This window comes from Pleuronectes platessa, chromosome 12 (genome assembly GCF_947347685.1).
Source record: "Pleuronectes platessa chromosome 12, fPlePla1.1, whole genome shotgun sequence".
Classification (NCBI taxonomy): Eukaryota; Metazoa; Chordata; class Actinopteri; order Pleuronectiformes; family Pleuronectidae; genus Pleuronectes; species Pleuronectes platessa.
Window position 1 is genome coordinate 10,353,271 of NC_070637.1, and position 19,692 is coordinate 10,372,962.

Genomic DNA, 19,692 nt, shown 5'->3' on the forward strand with positions numbered 1-19,692 from the left:
CGCAGCCCAGTGATAAATAATCCAAAGCTTGCATAGGATGAGGGAGACGGTGAGCGAGCCTTGTCGCTCCACGCACAACAAAGCTTTTCTGTTTTGCTCCCAAAGAGAACTCAGACACTGTGGGTGGAGAAAATCAATCCGGTCGACCCAGAGAGCGGGAGAGGAGAAATGAGAACCGTGAGAGGCTTTGATTGTTGTGATGGACTTAGGCCGTCTCTGCAAAACAGCCACTTCATACGTCTCAGCTGTTTATCAAATCAGAGGAAGCATTTGCATCACATTTTCCCCTCGCTTGTGCCATGAAGGAAAATTAGCGAAGGAGCCGGTCCCTTAGATGTTCAAGAGTTTGACATTTTGATGAATAGATTTTCAAAGGAGCCTCAACTCAATCCCCACTTCCCCCGGAAGAAAAACTCCCACACAATTAATTGAATTGCAGCCGTCAGGAGCGATGGCTTCAGTGAGTCAACAGAGCTGCCTGGGACAGATAGCCTCTGTCCACAGGGCTGCGCTGCCTTTTCAGCGGCTCAGGACCGATCCCACAACAGTACAAACAGATAATACAGGGTTTAAATGACTGGTGCCCCGTGGTGACGATAAGAACACCAACCACGTCCATAGGCACCACCCTGTGAATAGATTCCTCAGAGGTAAACATGCAGCAGGTTGTTTTACAGTCACGCCTCACCTCACATCTTGCACTCTGCAGTTTGTTTGCACTTGCTTAAGTATCACACATGGATCGAAGGCTGCAGGGGAAGATTCATGATTAAGTAAAGTGTGGATAATCATGGCTCCATGTGTTTGAGGTGTGTGTGTGTGTGTGTGTGTGTGTGTGTGTGTGTGTGTGTGTGTGTGTGTGTGTGTGTGTGTGTGTGTGTGTGTGTGTGTGTGTGTGTGTGTGTGTGTGTGTGTGTGTGTGTGTGTGTGTGTGTGTGTGTGTGTGTGTGTGTGTTTTCACATGTTTGGGCTAAATTTGTGGGAGCAGGACCCCAGACCGTGTTTCTGCAGCTTTCCACAAGATCAATTTAAGACTTTTCAAGAGGTGGAAAGATATGAAGGAATATCTGAGTCCCGTTATTATTGCTCATGTTACGCGTTGGTCTTGCTTTTTTTTGTTTTATAATATTTCATTTTGAACTTCACATACCATTTACTCAACAAGAAGCCAAAAACTAAATGTCTTGTTGGTAGTTTTTATTGAAAATTACCTATAATTTATGACTGTATATTTATTACAGAAAGAAAGAAGGTAGCGATTAATTACCATTTACATAATTAAGACGTATTTAAGATCTAGTATTCATTATCTTGAAACTTTCTAAGGCCTAAAATTTGGTTAATTGGAAGCCTAATTGTCTGTGGGTGTTGATGATTGTTTGTCTCCATGTTGACCCTGTGATTCGCTGGCGACCTGTCCATGGCGGCTCCAGCTCCCACCACAACCGTAAAAGGATAATCAGTAAAGATAATAGATGGAATCTCAGCCTTTTTCCATTTTTTTTGGGGACATTTTAAGATTGTTAAAACCTTCTACATAAGAGATCAAGACCAGCGCAGGGAGGAGCCCTTACGTTGAGGTAAGGTTATTGACACAAATTCAAAGTTCTTGATTTTCAGTTACACCCATGTGCTCAGCAGATGGCGCTGCTCATCACTAGAGGAGATGGGCTCCTCTTCCCCGTCACGTTAGAACAACCTGTTCAGTTCAAAGCAGTGACGACCAAACTGGCTGAGATTCCTCAGACCGACGTAGAACTTAGCTTTAGAAGTCAGACGAGCCTGCAGGTTATTCTTAAATGTTGTTTTTTATTCAAGAGATGCAAAGAACAACAGCACAAAGTCCTCATTCCAAACATTGGAGATGTGAAGAGCTGCGCTGAATCTGAACAATAGACCAAAGCCTCAACACTGTATTCGTAAACAGCCGAGCAAAAACAACTTGAGTGCTACTTTGAATATAATACCAACATGTTACATCACAAGTAGACGATCGACTTGCAGGTCTTTTCCACGGGATTGGCACTCTGGTGGCTTCACGATTATCCGCAAATCACACATCATACGCTCGACACATCCATCCATCCAATCGTATCTTAAATAACACACCCAGCATTCACTCTGCGCTACATACACTTCACACTTTTAATTTGGTGGCAAAACATGAGAAAATACATTTATATGCACTGTATCGCTCATATCAAGGCTCTCAAGCTTTTTTCATTTTCATGAGAAGCAAACTTCAGTGTAGGAAGTTCTTTTGTATTTTGATTACATTGACAGCGCAGATACACATGAATATAAAAATTGGTGATGAGTACTTTCTTAAGCAACACTTGGAGGATGCTGTTTAGCACAGAAGATAAAGGCAACATTTGGGACTGCTCCTGAATGCAGTCAAAGCAGTCCACTAGAATTCATGTGTCATACTTTTATGATTGTGACTCGTAAAATTAAACATTAATATGTGTGTTGTGCTTTCTTAGGAATTTGTATGTCTGCATCAGTGTTGTCAGTGAAGCTTGTGTGTTAGTGGAGTGTGCAGGGTCAGTATGTGGGTACTGCAGCAGTGACAGCTGGATGAGGTCAGTGGTTTTCGCTGGAGTGCGGCTCAGGACTGGCCTCTGCCGTTGCTTCAGCCTTGTGATGCATTTTGCTGAGGTGTGTGACCAGGCTCTCCAGTTGAGGGTTCCCCCCACACTGCTCGATGAGACGGTACGTCTCGATCTCCAGGTCCCGCAGTGTCTGACGGGTGTAGGCAAACGAGCCGATCTTCTCCATGTAGTCCACACAGTACTTTTTTATGTCCATGTTCTCCGTGCGCTGCCTCAGGATGTTCTGCACCTGGGTGCTCTCTGGACGCGACCATATGGCATGAATGGTGGGGAAAGAGAACTTGCCCTCGGTGAGGTCCTCGCAGAAGCTTTTGTTCTCGCTGTACTCGCGGGAGCTCAGGTTGGCGTAGTCATCGCGGATCTGGAAGAAGAGACCAAGCGTGTTCAGGAGCGGTTTCAGGTCTTGTTTCCAATCGGAGAAGAGCTGCATCAGGCCCACAGCCAAACCAAAGAGCCCCCCAGTTTTCTGCAGCACCATGTTGCGGTACTCCTCCTCGGTGGGACAAGTGTAGGTGTCCCTCCAGTGGATGTCCAGGCCCTGGCCACGGTGCAGCTCTAGTAGTTGCTGGGTAAACATTTGGACGGCCTCGGGATGCTCCAGGGTTAGCACCTTCTCCAATCCCAGGAAGTAGACGTAGTTGGCTGAGTTGATGACGGAGGGAATGCCGTAGATGCTGTGGGCCACAGGGAAACCACGCCGCAGCTTGGAGCTGTCCTCTATGTCATCAATGAGCAGGCTGGCGTTGTGCAGCATCTCCGTCACCTCAATGATCACCTGGAAATCATACCAAAAAAAAAAGTTAGTTCAGGTGCTACCAAGGAAGAGCGTTAATCTGTTTTCTCTTGAACTAGTAGTAGAGACAGTAACAGGTTCTTGGGAGCTTTGTGTAAATAATGCATTACAACTTGTAAACAGCAGAGGGTGCCATGTCTTCACGGTTCCACTGAGCCTTAAATAGTTGTTGATGAATGGAAGCAGGCAGTAAGTCAGAGAGAATAAAGAGTTCCGCAGAGACACACCGCAGGCCTGTCAAAATCACATTCAGATTAAGACATTTTATCTGGTTTCGCTTTAAAACTCGGATTTGCGGGAAAGAAAGAGAAGCAGAGACAGAGAGAGTAAGCGAGAGCAACTGGCTTGATGAGTTTAGAGGAACTGTCACATGACCAAGCTGTTAGAGGTGACCCTGCTGAAAAGAGAATGACGAGGCCTGAGGACTTGACCTCGGAGCCCTAACGACCACAGTTTTGACAAACTCCAACAGCTCTAATACACTGCGACCCTGGAACAACCATAACACTCATGCACTGCTGCAGTGAGTCAAGGGTATTGTAAAAAAACACACACTGCGTAGATACTTGAGATGCCTGCTGAACTCGTGTCAGGAGTCATTTATCAGAGTAGCACACTGCCATCCACTGTGAAACATCCTCTTTCTGAAAACCAAAGTTGGCTTTGTCTCAGGTCGGCATTTGACACTAAGCAGCCAGGGTGTCAATCAGGTGTCTGTTGTCCTGAGCTGGCAGTGCAGCCTGCTGGAGTGCTCTGCTGATTTAAAACACAAGTGGTGTGGCCTGGTAATGAAAGCTGTTTGTACGCGGCAGGGGGAGCACAAAGAGACGCTCAGTGGATCGGGCAGATGGTCAAGACTAGGCCAGCTGAGCAGTTTATCCGCCAAACGCAACCTTTCCCTCGGCAGGGTCCCCGACACTTGCTCACCCTGCAACCTCAGTGAGCCACTCACAAGAGAGCAGTGAGGGGGTGGTTGGTGGAGCTACAATGAATGCACACACGAACGAGGGAGGAATATTATTACACAGAAGACAAAAACACAATTGAGGATTCAAAGGTTCACTGCAAACAGAATGTGGCCTATGTGAACTATAAGTCAATAAACTATTTCAAATGTGTTACAGTGATGTTCAGATGTTGTGATATGAAATTACTAGAAGATTTAGGCTACAACTGCATGGTTTCATAGGGGATATGAACTTTTTATTATATGTTGTGTTCCATCTTCATTTACTATGAGTAACCAGTATGTGATTTTAGAACAGTTCTTCCTTAAAATGAAAATATCTAAAGATGACTACACAATTTTTGGACGTTTCATTTTGTACGTCCTTTAAGGGCGTCATTTCTACTTTGCCTGTGACTTTGCCTGTCTCTGCTATAATTTCTGGTTTAACCAATGTATGGCAAAGGAAAACACACTTCTAGCCAGTTGGCTGTTTCCTCCTTCCACATGTTGTATTCCACACTTGTAATGGATCACAATTATTCATTGTTTGCTGTGTAACATGAATAAAACTCATAGGGGATATTCACTCTAAATTTTGTTTATCTAACCTAGTGTCATCTATACTGATCTATGCAGAAAGCTGATAAGTGTTTTCTTTGTACCAAGATTATTCATAGAGGCCCTGTAGTTGCAGAAATGTACTACTACTATGTACTGGCAGGGGCCTGGGAAAAGATTTAAAGAAGTTAAAGAACAAGATGAAGATGTAGTCACCTGGCAAACCTGTGACCAAAAATAAATCCGGACCCCAGAGAAGTGAAGGAACCTTCACTGCTCTGAGAGGATATCGGTCATTACCAGAGGTTATTGATGCAGGAACTCACTGTTTGCCAAAGCTACTATCAGTTATCCGTTAAGAATGCAGTGAATCCTTCACAACAAACTGGTCCAGTATATTGAAGGGGAAATAACAGACAAGTCATCCATGTACACAGATAAACCTCCTTCAATTAGAATAACTACAGAAGGTGCTGAGTACAGTGGTTAACCACCCAAAGAATGTCAGAGAGCAGGACCTACAGGGTCATTTAACACAGTCGTATTGTGTGATCACACTAGTTTCTGTAAAATTCTACACAAGCCAGTTTTATCTTGAGTTTCTTTTGAATCATGGATTGTTTTTGACATTTTATGGTATAGATTAAATATGTAACTTGGGCCGCGAGGGGTTTCTCAATCAAAACAACAAAAAGACCTAGTTTGATGATGCTTTGAAGCACTGTGGGATCATGGGAGTTGTTATATTCACTGGCATTGTAGATGAAAATCGACCTGGTGGGACTCAGATTAAGTTGTATTCACGTTATGCAGCAAACGGTAATGTATAATCATGATCCATTACATGGGACCATTACAAACAGAGGAAGAAACAATAAGAAATGTATTGTTGGATAATGTAAGTAAACAAAATATATAACATCTGTTGTGTTGGATTTTAATGAGGGATTGTAACATATATCTAGAAGCCCATGTGGACAGTGGAGCCCTGATTAACTGAAGGTACAGGGTGATCCTTCAGGTTTAGTAGATGAGGTGGACCAGCTCACTAGAGATAGACAAACCTTCACTGTCATCGTAAAAAATGTATAAACCTCAATACCACAACAGAGGAGCTACTTTGAATCGTGGAGCTCATATTTAATGAGTGTGGCTGTTGCTTATTCATCGACTAAACTGATCACAAGATGAGTGTCAGTATATATAGGGCTGACTACCATTTCCTGCCGACAAAAAAAGACCTGCTATGCAAATGTGTCACAAAAGTACTCTCTAGCCTGATCAGCCCTTACTGCACAACAATTTGTTAAATAATACAATCCCAACTTCTTATCTGGTCTGTGCAATGATAATCCTCTGCCATATTTCAGGCTCTAAAAAAATATGACCTGTCTGAGAGGGATAACTCAATTATAATAAGAAGCTCTGAGCCCGAGGCTGAAGACATTCCCACGCATGACACAAGCTGTCAAAGTGAGAGACGGGAGGCAGCATATAAAAGCTAACCTTTTCTACACTGTCAGAGAGAACAAGAGGAAGCCAGTCAGCTACAAGGTTGCAAGGCAACTGATGTGTAAGGAGGGAATTTCCTACTACACAGCACACATGGGGTTTTAAAGAAGAAGAAGAAGAAAAAAAAGCGCACTGCGAAATGAATGAGACCGTGTGCCACTGTCACTGCCTCAACTGAAGGCACGGTTGTTTCCATGGCGGCCACTTCTTTGCAGCAATGTACTAATGATGATGAGAGGAGTGCTCTCAGTCTGCATGATGGGTTCAGCAGGAGTTTACAGAGCTGTTATACAGAGATAGAGGGTTTGAGACAGAGGGGGCAACGTGGGGAGATGGTTCTTTGATATGTGAGGTAGATTAAACATCAAGTACTTGATGTGCAATAACATGGAAATTATGTCTGAAGGGGAATTATCCGGAGAACAATAAGAAGATATGGGCACAATCTGTGTATCAAAAACTGATCCCTCATACCAGTTAACATATGTAGCCTCCAGGAGCACATGAGCTCCCACATTGAAAATGTCAGCACTTCGGTGAAGAGCTGGGTGGAATGTGATTATTTAAAAAAATCCCACTTTGAATGTTGAATTGCTCTTCTTTAAATTTTCAAACTGCACCATGACACTAAGTACATACAGGAAACACAGATTTGTCTCCATATCTTTGCCACTAGATGAGGGACTATTTTGCCACAGTAATGCTAATGCTATGAGTATAAGGTCGATGGTCTGATCTAACAAAGGGGGAAGTAGTGAGTGTCCTGCTCAATAACACAAATAAATCCCTGAATAGTTCAATTGAAATCATTTATGAGTGAGGAGGAGCAGGAACGCCAATCAGCCGGAATAATTCATGGTTCACTGATTTCTATGAGTGTGATTTGGTGCAGCTTGATTGAATTTAGGGGTATGTTGGGCATTGGCAGAGATGTGCGCTCTACTGGGTACCAGTCTAGTTTAAAACTGTCACTTACACACTTCTCACAGGAGATTGGACCTGCTCACCATAGATACATCGAGCATCATTCTCACCCATGCAAATCAAACTAATCAAACTAATCTAGACTTTAAAGCCGCTATTTCAGGGTAAAAAAAAAAATTGCAATGCAGCTTAGAGGATTTTTACAAAAACAGGCATCTGACTTGCGAATTACAAATTTTAAAGGATTAATATCATGTGGTTATACTTTAAAGCCTTTGTAATAAACTCAATTTCTCAGCAACTAACATGTAGTAAGTTAAAAAAGATTAGTGAATAATTTAATGACACCTCAACTCACTGGGACGTCTTGCTTTCACTTTCTCCAGAAACACAAAACCACTCTTTCCAATTAGAAACTCAGCAGATCCCTGCTCAAACTGATTTTTGTTCTTTCAAGACGATGCTGATGAATAAGAGAAGGGAAAACTTCAACCATTTGTCTGAGTAGTACTTGTAGGAGGGATGAGTATCACATGACCAGCAAGCGCGCAGGCGCAGGCGCACACCCACACATGCACACACAAATAAAGATCAAGATGAGTCCACAACATGCGCAACAAGACAGGAAACAGAAACTGAGGAGAGTGAAAGTAGATTTTCGCATTAAAGCGTTTCTTCTTTTTTTTTTAAAACACATTTTCTGTGCCGGACACATTCTAATACAAAACAAAAGTCATTCTTTTAACTATGGATACTATAAACATACAAAACCTTAACACACTACAGTCACTTTCAGGATATAAGTGAGTGTGGAACATCTTTAACATCAAAATGCTATTAATCTGAACAGAAATGATAAACACTGTTTTTGTGGGCAGGTTCATCCTCTTCGATGAATGGAAACTGTATTATGGTTCTGTTAAATAATTTATTTGTTTGTATTGTGGCCAACTGTGACATTTACAGTTGGCACTGTTTTACTTCCCTTTGTTTTACTTTCCTACATAATTTAGAGAAGAGCTGTTCATGATATTATTAAATAAAGTTATTGTTAATGTGCCCCGACTGAGTGAACAGAAAACCCTGAGTTGTGAGTTGACACCTTAAATGAAATCTTGTCAGAGAAAGCCTTTTCAAAAATGATGAACAGAGAACAAACAGTGCATGTGTTTTTAATGAACCCACAGTGGGCAAATTTGTGTACTACTAACGATTCATGATTTAAGAAGCAAAATTCCTTAATGGCCCTATTAGTGACTTTTTGGAGAATAACTGCAGTCATTTTGACATTTAATTCATTCTGAACGGGCATGGATCCTTATTCAAGATTAATTGGAGCTCTCGTTGTTCTGAAGATAAGAAATTAATCTAGGAAATGGTTCAATAAAACCCGATCAGATGTGAACACAACACAGCCCCTGATGTCCTGATCTGACACTTGGTATCAAGAAAGCTGCTCGCACTCAGAGGGGGCTGTACGTGAGAATGTTCAAGTCAGTTGCTACAGACACTTCCCAGAACTTTTCCTGCCAGCCTCCAAGTAATATGTCAAAAAAAAAAATGTAATGCCAATATGAGAATGCAGGGGGGTGAAATATCTCAGGATGAAAAAGAGCTATCATAAATGTAGAATATGCCTACGAAGATGTCGACTTGGAAAGACATCGATATTCAAGATCTCTTGGTGATAAGAGGCGATGTCATTGTTTAGGTGCTTGTTGTGAACGCACCTGACCCGAACAATCTCCTGCTGTGTTCTTCATATGTGAAAGACAAACTACCAAAAAATGTAAGAACCCAATTTTCCAGAGATCTGCTGGAGTCCATGTGTTAAACCAACTTAAATCACATCAAGTGATGTCCATTGTTCTGCAACTGGCTCAACAGCATTTCACCACAGCAACACTTGATCTTTTTTAGATCATCTCTTAAAACAGCTAAACTACTGACTACATGCAGTAAAAAAACACAACGAACTGATGTATCCCCGAACTCTGCAACAGGAGCATCATCTACATTTGTTTAAAACAGCATAAAGGCAAAGCTGCATTTTTAACCAAAAGATCAAACAAATATAGATTGTATTCCGCTTGATCCTGAGCTGCATCAACACCCCAAGCTTTACATTTATATTCAGCTGAAAACACACTCTGGTTACATTCAAATATTAATTGCTTCAGGATACAACGAAAAACCCTCTGAATGTTAACAGACTTGAAATGGCCGCTTTCTCACCTGCAGTTTGTCGTCGGGAACATTGAGCCAGTGGTTGAATGCTTGGGCGAGTTTTGTCCTCACTTGCTTTCCTGAGGAGAGCAGAAAACAAAAGCTACCTTTTCTTAAATTTAGACATATGGACTGTAGTCAGCAAAGAGAAGTAAAAAGATAACATGCAACTGATTCCTCCACAAGGACTACTGCGGCAAATCATAAGCTCATGCTATGATAAGCAGAGGGGTCTTACTGCAGAGGTATTTCTGATATTAGTATTTTCCCTTTAAGTCTTTACATCACTGATATTTGTTGAGGTCTTGACACAGCTTGTGGGCTATAGCAACATATTCCTAAAGCTTCAAACTTTCCTGGCACTGATCTCACCCTCACTGTTTGTTCAGCAAGTAAAAAGCTTAACATAGCAATTATCAGCCTCACACAGATTCATAACATTTTAATTCCACTTATCAAAAGCAGCTCTGAGTGTGTATTAACATGGAAGTATGACAAACTCCCACGTTTAAAATTCCAGAAATTCATTTTCGGAAGAAAGTCAAATGAGCAACTGGAGAAAAACTATTTCAGCCGACTTGTCCTATTTACAGACACATGTAATTGTGGTGTTAGATCAGTCACTTCTCCACAGACAAAAAGTGACAGAGCAGACATGAAGAAACAAATACTAAAAGGTGGTCTCCTAAACAGCAGCACATTAGCGGTTGGTTGAGACAACTTAGCCTCGACAATACTGAGATGTTAAACATGTTCATAGCTGTTTGTTTTTTATATACAAATAACACATTTTTTAAACTCTTGTTTTGTAAACATTTAGATAAAATCATGTTAAAATCATTGCCCACAGTTTCAATGCTGAAATTTGAGTATTACATCAGAAAGATATAGTGCCTGCATTTCAATAGCGCAACATAAAACATCATGTACTTTGATTACAGATTGAACAGTTATAAAGGACAAATTTAATGCCTTTACGTTCAAGCTCATGCAATGTCTTCTCTGTGTACACTGCTTTATGCTAATGCCATGGTGCACTATGATGGATCGAAGGGTCATCAGCAGCAAACATGTCTCTTGATGATCTTTCAGCTTTATCACTCTGACTCCCACTAGTCACTGAAAAAGACTCACCTGGCAGTTGCAACAAGTACTTGTATGGCTCCAGCAGAATCCGCTCAGAGGTTGTTCCCGGGTCACAATCCATTGCTTTAAATGTACGAATATCTACACTGGAGGAAAAAGATAAATGAAGACTGTTGTTGAAGTATTAGTTGAGCCAGGCGATGTCACCTGATTCCTGAAATGTGGTAGATTCTCTACCTAAAGATGTCAACTTGTCAATGATAACCTAAGCTGGATATTTATACCAGGTCTGTAAGGGGTCTAACAAAGCATGTTAATGGTCCTCAGAGATGAAGTAAAACCAAAAAGACGACAAATGACATGCAAACGAAATCCAAAACATTTCAGACTAAAAACTAGTGGGAGCTACTTTTACTGTCAACATGGGACTCCACTTCATCCTCCAGCACCTCGACTCCCCCGGCACCTACGCCAGGATCCTGTTCGTGGACTTCAGCTCTGCATTCAACACCATCTCCCCAGCTCTTCTCCAGGACAAGCTGACACAGCTGAGCGTGCCTGAGCCCACCTGCAGGTGGATCACTAACTTCCTGACCGACAGGAAGCAGCGCGTGAGGCTTGGCAAGCTTGTCTCTGAGACCCGGACCATCAGCACTGGAGCCCCACAAGGTTGTGTGCTCTCTCCTCTACTCTTCTCCCTCTACACCAACAACTGCACCTCCAGCCATCCCTCTGTCAAACTCCTGAAGTTTGCTGACGACACCACCCTAATTGGATTAATCTCCAATGGGGATGAGGCCGCCTACAGAGAAGAAGTTAACACCCTCGCTTCCTGGTGCAGCCAGAACCACCTGGAGCTCAACGCTTTGAAAACTGTAGAGATGGTAGCAGACTTCAGGAGGTGCCCGGCCCAGACCGCCCCCCTCATCATGTGCGACTCCCCAGTTAAAACAGTGGAGTCTTTCAGATTCCTGGGGACTGTCATCGCACAGGACCTGAGGTGGGCGGAGAACATCACCTCCACCATGAAGAAGGCCCAGCAGAGGATGTTCTTCCTGCGGCAACTGAGGAAATTCAACATGCCGCGGAAAGTGATGGTTGAGTTTTATACAGCCATCATTGAGTCCATCCTCACCGCATCTATCACCGTCTGGTTCGCTGCCTCCACTGCCAAGGACAAGGGCAGACTGCAGCGGATCATTCGGTCAGCTGAGAAGTTCATCGGCTGTGACCTGCCGGCTCTCCTAGACCTGTTCCTCTCCAGGACCAGTAGGAGAGCACGCAAGATCATTTCTGATCCTTCTCATCCTGCTCATCTCCTTTTCCAGAGACTCCCATCCGGAAAAAGGTTCCGGGCCATCAGGACTAAAACATCGCGCTATCTGAACAGTTTTTTCCCTATGGCAGTGGGGCTCACAAACAAGCCCCCTGCATCACACTGACTCTGCTGCCCCCCCTTTCACATAATTTATACTTGATATATTATTGGCACTTTTACCAATCTCTGCACCTTAGCACCGCACGTGCCCATAACTCTGGTACTGTATATATTTTGTTCCATATTGTTGTTTTATTGTTGTTATATTGTTGTTTTTATTTTGTTGTTTTATGTTCAGTGCACCAACGAACGACAAGGCAATTTCCTGTAATCATACTTGACAATAAAAATAATTCTGATTCTGAAAACAACATTGACACATAAGTCGACCAGAGGTTGGTCGCTGTGCTACAGAGGGATTGGAACGTTACCTTGCATAGCATTTCAAATTAAATCCGATACAATATAGGATACAGTAATCTAGTAATCAATATACAGTACAGTATTCTATACAATATAGGCTGCTGCTGGGAGATGTTCCATGCAAACCAGTCTTGTATCATGTCCCTATCAGCACCCCCGACCCACAAAATAGACAGCTTTTTAACTAACCACGAGCCAAAACAGAACAATTCTCAGAAAGGAGAGTATTAACTTGACAAGAACTATGTCAGACTAAATACCAATTCGGTGTATCTGGCGTCAAATATAAAACATAAAATGCTGCTACACACTTAGCAGTACAATACACCACAACTGCATGGGTATCTATCTTCTATCCATTTATTGTACTTTTTCCTTAGATGGGTTCAATAGGAGATGCAAGCTAACGTGCAGTAAGGAAAAGCTTTACATTAAAAACTGCTCTAATTCATCTAAATCAGAATTATAGGTTTTGACAAATGTGATAAATTATGTTCATGACGTAATGAACTGGGAGTCTGACACATGTGCTGAGTCATGAATTCCCTTGTGTATGGCACCATCATCACATGACTGGATTAACTTGTGAATCATGCAAACTGATGAGAGGCAATGCGGCTTTACAAATAGAAAGATCCGGCTGTCAGTAGCAGTACATCATTCCAACAAATATAAAACTAACTCATTCTTTACAAAGGAAGGCCATTTATGTTAAATCTCATAAAAAGGCCCAAAACACATAATTTGTATCCAGTCACATCGAACTAAAAGGGTGAAACTGCTGTTTTACTAAAATAACAATTCAGTTAAAAAAAGAACAAGTCACTGCAGCTCTGCTTATCCTCACTAAACCATCAAATTGATTATCAGACTATTGTGACATTTTCTGTAAGATAACATAATGTTGCATTCTAATTCCACCAAGTTCAAATACAGAGACAGTGCAACATTGTATTAGGGAAGACCGGCTCCATAGTCAATTATACTGAGTCATCACTGCTTTTGAACAGATGGTACTCTAGCAGAGAAAAGTGTTACTAGTTTAATATGGGCAAATGTAAATTGCAAATAACTAAAAGAAAATACAAATCAATTATAATAAAAACAATTGCTAAACAGCTAATACTCTTAATTGAGTGTACGTTATAATTCCACCACAGTTAAAATTGCATATAGTGCATATATATATATACACATTTTATATCATAATTTACCATCAAGTCATGTAATTATCACTCTAAAATACAACAACCACATTTCCAAGTTCAGCAATGTCTCTTTCGTACTTACATTCTGAAGTGTTGATACTTTTTATGTTGAATATTTGCCAAATAGTTTGTTGCTGGTTATTGTCCTATAGTTTCCCCATCATGTTGACAACCCCTTTACATTATAATTTAGAAGACACTACAAATGAGGTTTGACTCATTAAGAACAAAATCATACAGACATACAGAGCACAACTTGAAAATGTGACATCCGGCTAATTTCCTAGACACCACCCACCTTAGATCAGGTCTGTCTGTCTGCTGACAAGCCGGGTCCTGTGCTCCAGTTAGCCACCCTGCTACTCAGCTAGCACTAGCAGGCTAAAACATACGCGCCGCTATACCACCGTTAAAACATTTTTTCTTTCCTTTACAAAATAAAAACTTTCCGCTGTATCGCTGGTCGACCGAGGCACTCGGTATTACTTCCACATGCAAATTTTCATAGTTTCGTTATGATACGCGAGTCACGGGCTAACTAACCGGATGCTGCGCTAAGCTACAGCCGCTCAGTGCACAAACGCCTCTAAACACAAGCTAGCTTGGATTGTGCGTTTATACGCCTCGGTTTGCTCACAGAGCAGGCGCAGGGTGGGTGGGGAATGTAACATGGGTGCCGCGGACACTGTGTATTGCAGTCACTTGTCCACAACACCCTGTAACTGTCCCCGCCTGCTCGGCAATAGGGAAAAACAACGCGTGTCTGCCTTGTCGGGACAGTCCGTGTACTAAATCGAGCACATCTTGTGTTTAAAAGCCGGGGGTTGTAGTTTTTCATAATTTCTTTCTCTCTGTATTGTGACGACCAACCAGGAGATGACTTCACAAACTCCACTGAGGATATTTTTCTCCCTTATCGACCAATCGCCTGGCGCCGGGGCGTCTCCCTTCACCGTGACAGCCAATGGGCGAGCGTGGATTTGGCGGAGGCGGGCTTTACGTGGCCGTCAATCGTGCTCTGGGGGCGGGCAGAGGATCGCACAGAGCTAGGCTAGAGGAGCTACCCGAGACAAACAGCAGCGCTCTGCGAAAACCACTTTTACCATCCGCATCCAGCGAGCACTGGGCGCCGACCAGAAAACATCTCATGTTCCGCACATAAATGTCCGCATGGATTACTGATACATTTTCGTCGACGAGCAGAAGTCTTTCTCCACTTGACGGCGTAGGTGAGTGTTGTTTTTGCTCGGTACAAGCCATCGCTATTTGGAACCTCTTTCACCAGCTCGCTTCCCCCTGCCGCTACCAAGCCAACCTTGACGTTAGCTAACTTGTTAACTAATGCAGCGATGGGATTTTAGGAAATGAATGAATTCGTAGGCGGCTTTACCGGGAGGCGGTCGCCGGGAATACAGAGGCAACTTGCTCGGCATAAAGTTACGCTGTTAAAGCCAGCCCGGATTAAGATGGTGAGCGCAGGGAAAGGTTATGCTACTCCCGGGGGTTGACTAGTCGCGAGCGTCGCTGGACGAGCACCAGCGGGTGGGGTGGGGGGGTGTTGTGTTGTTCAGCGGAGGAATCCTCGGAGGGGCTGGTCGTCGCTTGTCTCAGCCGTCAAAAGTGATATTTCACGGACCCGCATAAGCCCGACGTCGCCGCGGGATGTGATTCGTCGAGCAAGCGGAGTGTAGTTTCACAGGTACATGGCATCGTCTGGTGGTTTTCTTTTGTGCCACCACCGCCAGTGTCGTTAGCCTCTAACGGTCGACTCGTCCCGGTGTGGGCTGGAGGAGGAAGACGGGCAGCCTTGTGTCGAGGAACTCACCCGTTTGATCGGTCGGGGCATTGGATGCGAGGTGGACTATTTCCCCCTCTGCTCAGCGGAGACTATTCACTGTGTTGCGTGACCAGTCCTTTTTTTTTTTACATCACCGCGGCTGCAGGAATCACGAGGGGGGAAGCTCTAAATGGAGTCGGTGCTTTAGTTGACCGTGTGTTCTATGAGCACTGTGGGGGAAAGATGGTCGAGGCTCGGGCTGCTATTGACGGATGTGGTCAGTCGCTGTCCGGCGGATCGTCTGGGGCGGGTGACATTGTATGCTCCGCGGATCGCTCACCGACACAAACGAGGGCAGCGACCTTGGCTTCTTTTCCGAAACGTTGTGGGTATTAACGCGATGTCGCTGCGCCTCTTTTCCACGGCTCTTCCCCGCACGAACGTGACCTTGTTGCGAACCGCTCCGTCGACTTGTTTCTTTGTCAGGAGCAGAGCTCACTCCACAGCGAGCAGTCAGCGAAAAAAGCCAGACCAGTCGATACGGGCAACATTTTGTGGAGAAGAAAGTGACTTTCCCCTCTTTCTCCCCCTCGCCGGACGACTGGTTCCTCACCACTCTGTCCAGCGTTTATATTTAACATTTCCCTGAAGGTCTGAGTTGCGTTTGTCTGCCCACAAGCTGCGTGTTGTTACCGCTGCTGTCGAGTGCGCTCTCCGCAGAGAGCATAGCACCGAGACGAGGCACAGACACGAAAGGGGGAAAAGGAGCAACCGCCTCGAAGCTTGTAGTGTTCTTTTTAAATAATGGAAAAAACGAGGTAGGAATGGCCGTGGCGCTGGCAGGTGAATTGTTAGCACCGCTCCCGCAATCCCCATCGTTTGTGGGCTGAAGTGTTGTAGCCGACTGTCAGCTACAGAAATGGCGTCATCCTCTGCTGTATAGTCAGTGCAGTGCAGGAACAGCACGCTGCCCGACCCACAAACCCGAGCGCCCGTGTGGCTTTCACTGTGTCTATCAGTCCTCCACGATCCGCCACATTATCGGTGCGTTTGTGTCACCCGAGAGGGGGGGGGGTCGTCGTCTCTCTGGAAAGCGTATTGTTACTTCACGTTTGCCCGCCCTAAGTAGCCAAAGCCCCGGGTTGACTGGCTGCCTCCCTGCCTGCCTGGCTGGCTGGCTGTACACTTGGCATTACATAAACGGCTTTAAGGGCTCTGCGAAGGAGTGTGATCAGCCTGCCACGGCTTCACAGATATTGTTGGGGAATGTGGCTCGAAAGCTCCAACACGCATGCCACTAGCCTACTGCATTAGTCAGGGCTTATTAAAGCAAATGATCTTTCAACTTTTAGAACCAATTGCAGCCTCGATTCAGAGTGAATCCCGAATGTGCAGCCGATGAGTTGCGTTCATCTACCACCCAGCTTCTCTTTTTTTTCCGCGTGGCATCTAGAAGAAGTGATGTCATCATAACATAACCCTGTGTTGCTGTGGCAGACTGAAGTTGGCACCGTATCTGTGTGATGCCTCTAACAGTTTCTCCATCCTCTGTTTGCAGACCCACTTTCGTCACACTGGTCGCCTAGAGGACTCATTGAAAGATGAAGGTAGGATTGGTCATTCATTTTTTTCCCATACATGTAGTTTGATGCCACGGGAAACTCAATACCTCCATCGCTGCTGCTGCTCATTGTCGTTTGACTTCTGTATAAACAACAGGCAATGATAACTTCATAATAACTTTATTTATAGAGCACAAAAAAAAAAAACAGGATACAGAAAGAAGTTTGTACATTATGTTAATAACAATAAAAGAGATAAAGAACAATAATAGAACGGTACCTCAAATGATGGAAATATGCCCTTCAAATTAAAGTAGGATTTTAGTCAAGTCTGTCTCACGCAGCCTTATTTCCTCAGACGATTCATACCAGAGCCTTGAGGCCCCTATGGCAAATGCTCGTCCCCCCCAAGTTTTCAGCCTTGATTCATGAGGGGACAGCCGACCCTTGTCCAAAGATCGTAAGCTGCACAGAGGTAAATGGGGAATTAAAACGTCAGAGATATAGCCTTGGGCCAGGTAATGGCAAGCCTTAGAGGTAAACAGTATATTTTTTAAATCACCCCTGAACCAAACTTGGAGCCAATGTCCGATAACGATTAAACAGGTGTGATGTGATCGTATTTCTTTTGTACAGCCAAATCAAATACTGAACTGTTAAATCTAATATCAGTGCCTTTTATATGCACAATGTCATCATATCATGAATTAGTCGATAGTGTGAACTTGTACTAAATGTCTTTGGTTTTGTGCAAACGTGGCGAGGTGAGTGTCTTGCACAATGGCCAAAGTAATACATTTATCTGATAAGCATGGTATTGAGTTTCCAGTGGCGGCAGCTGTATTTGCAAACACAATTGGAAAACTGTGATGTTGATGTTATGCTTTGTTATTACATTATATGCTGAGATAGTGCCTGGAAGTGTTTCGGTATATGTGAATTAATTTTTAACACTGCTTTCGTGGAGTGTGCAATCTAAATCTATGACTAAGTTATGGTGCATAATATTATATGAATAATTGAAAGTATAAACTAAAGAAACTATTCTAAAGCTCTGACATTGTGTCCTCCAGCCCTATTCTATTTAAAAGAGTCGCAGCTGTCTTTGTTTGAGAGATGGGCTGTGATGCCAGCTATTCAATCGTTTCTTTTAGTTTCAGTGGATCAGTGTTGTGGCAGTTGTTATGACTGCAGGCTGTTGTGTCACTTGTTGTCATGTAAGCCATATGTAGACTACTAACTTTGCAAAGTCTCTTTACTTTAAAATTAATTGGTTTGACATAGAGAAACTTGGACAAGATGTGGTGTGTTGTTTGCAAAACTTGTATATATAGTTTGCCATGCTTGTGGGGGGAAGAATACAGCAAGTAGAAGATGTGAGCATTTTGTTATGGACTCTTGGTGTTGGACAAATTAAAAGCTGGTGCTGGCAATGATTTGTAGTCTTGTCACTTTGCTGTTAATGATGTCGTGCTTGTTGTGGTTAATCAAACTACACCACTGCACACTAATAGACAGTGCTGGACATAGATGCACAGTATGAATGTGTATTTATCTCCGCATATCAAACAAATCTGAAAAACAGCATTTTGGCTTTATTTTATACATTTGGTCAAAACAAGGTTGGATGAGGAAATCTGGTATCAAAGCTGTGTGTGTTGCCTGTATCCAAATTTGTCCTGTAGGCAATATTATCATGAACTGCAGAATGATTTATGGATATGTAATAACTTGTTTGTTTCACATGGAAGGTAATGTAATTCCGATTGCCACAACTAGAAATGCATTTCAAACAACAGAGCATGTACCCACAGATGATATGGAAACATGCAGAGTTGGCAGATACTTCCCTTATTCACACCTTAGGCTAGTTTGGCTGTTTAACTTCCTACAAGTTTCTACTTGAATAAAACCTAACTCAGGGAAATGCATTAAATGGTACTCATGACCAATTGGCAGTTATTATCCTCTCCAGCTAGATAGAAGTAACCTTATATTAGAGTTTGATTACACTCACATTTGCTTACCCACATAACCACTGCAGGGACTGTAAGCAATCTCACTGACATGGGCATTTTGCTTTAATGTCATAGCTATTGATGCTAGATGAGCGCTAACTTATTTTACTACTGTGTTAAAGAGCATCTGCTCTGTCTAAACTGTAAATGTTTAATGTAACGGACAGCCTTTCATTATGTTCACTTAGCATTTCATGTCTCTGGCTTTAGGTCTACAGCCTTTTCTTCACCAACTGCACACAATGTGTGTATGTTCAATAAGGTGTGCACGATAAAACACTGTCCATGAAATTCTTCAACTCGTTAATAATATAATGGTGTAGTCTGAATGCCTAAAGATTTGTAGTAAGACAGTGGTTCTTTTATTAAATACCAAGAACAGAACGTTGACTTAAACACAGACAGGGGACAAAAATAGACTGACATTAAGTGTCTAAGTAAGGTTTTAGGCAACCAAAATCTGAAAGAGCAGGTTCACTACACAAGTGGCTGGACTCTCCTGGAGGGATGGAAAACCCTTTCCCCCTTATTTGGTGTTTTGATGATGATGACGGCGGTGGAGAGAGCTGTCAAAAACCTCTCATAGGGGTTGAGTTAAGATTTGCTCATTGTGCACTGTCATGTGTTCTGTTCCACACATATTACTTGCTTAGTCATAGCCTAGCTTAGTCAAAGCGCTTTACAATCACATTCATTCAGCTTGCCTATACATAGGGCTTTATT

General features: G+C 43.1%; 2 protein-coding genes across 9 annotated transcripts in view; one reads left to right on the forward strand and one right to left on the reverse strand.

Annotated features, from left to right (window-relative positions):
- Positions 1 to 1,789: 1,789 nt before the first annotated feature.
- ggps1 (geranylgeranyl diphosphate synthase 1) lies at positions 1,790 to 14,443 on the reverse strand. 4 transcript variants are annotated; one of them, XM_053437057.1, is made up of 4 exons: positions 13,911 to 14,443; positions 10,712 to 10,804; positions 9,587 to 9,657; positions 1,790 to 3,390 (listed from the first exon to the last, which is right to left on the reverse strand). In XM_053437057.1, exons 2-4 carry the CDS (start codon positions 10,782 to 10,784, stop codon positions 2,587 to 2,589), a joined length of 948 nt encoding a protein of 315 aa, XP_053293032.1. In that variant the 5' UTR covers positions 10,785 to 10,804; positions 13,911 to 14,443; the 3' UTR covers positions 1,790 to 2,586. The 4 variants fall into 4 exon arrangements, with proteins under 4 accessions (XP_053293032.1, XP_053293030.1, XP_053293033.1 ...); XM_053437055.1 differs by having other exon boundaries at positions 10,712 to 10,809; positions 13,911 to 14,440; XM_053437058.1 differs by lacking the exon at positions 13,911 to 14,443 and adding an exon at positions 13,695 to 13,902 and having other exon boundaries at positions 10,712 to 10,809.
- Positions 14,444 to 14,626: 183 nt separating this feature from the next.
- Positions 14,627 to 19,692, forward strand: part of arid4b (AT-rich interaction domain 4B) — a 42,635-nt gene continuing 37,569 nt past the window's right edge. For all 5 annotated transcript variants that reach the window (XM_053437049.1, XM_053437050.1, XM_053437051.1 and 2 more), the window contains exons 1-2: positions 14,627 to 14,841; positions 16,948 to 16,996. In XM_053437049.1, the coding sequence (XP_053293024.1) occupies positions 16,991 to 16,996 (6 nt within the window). In that variant the 5' untranslated portion in view covers positions 14,627 to 14,841; positions 16,948 to 16,990. The remainder of the gene's footprint in view (positions 14,842 to 16,947; positions 16,997 to 19,692) is intronic.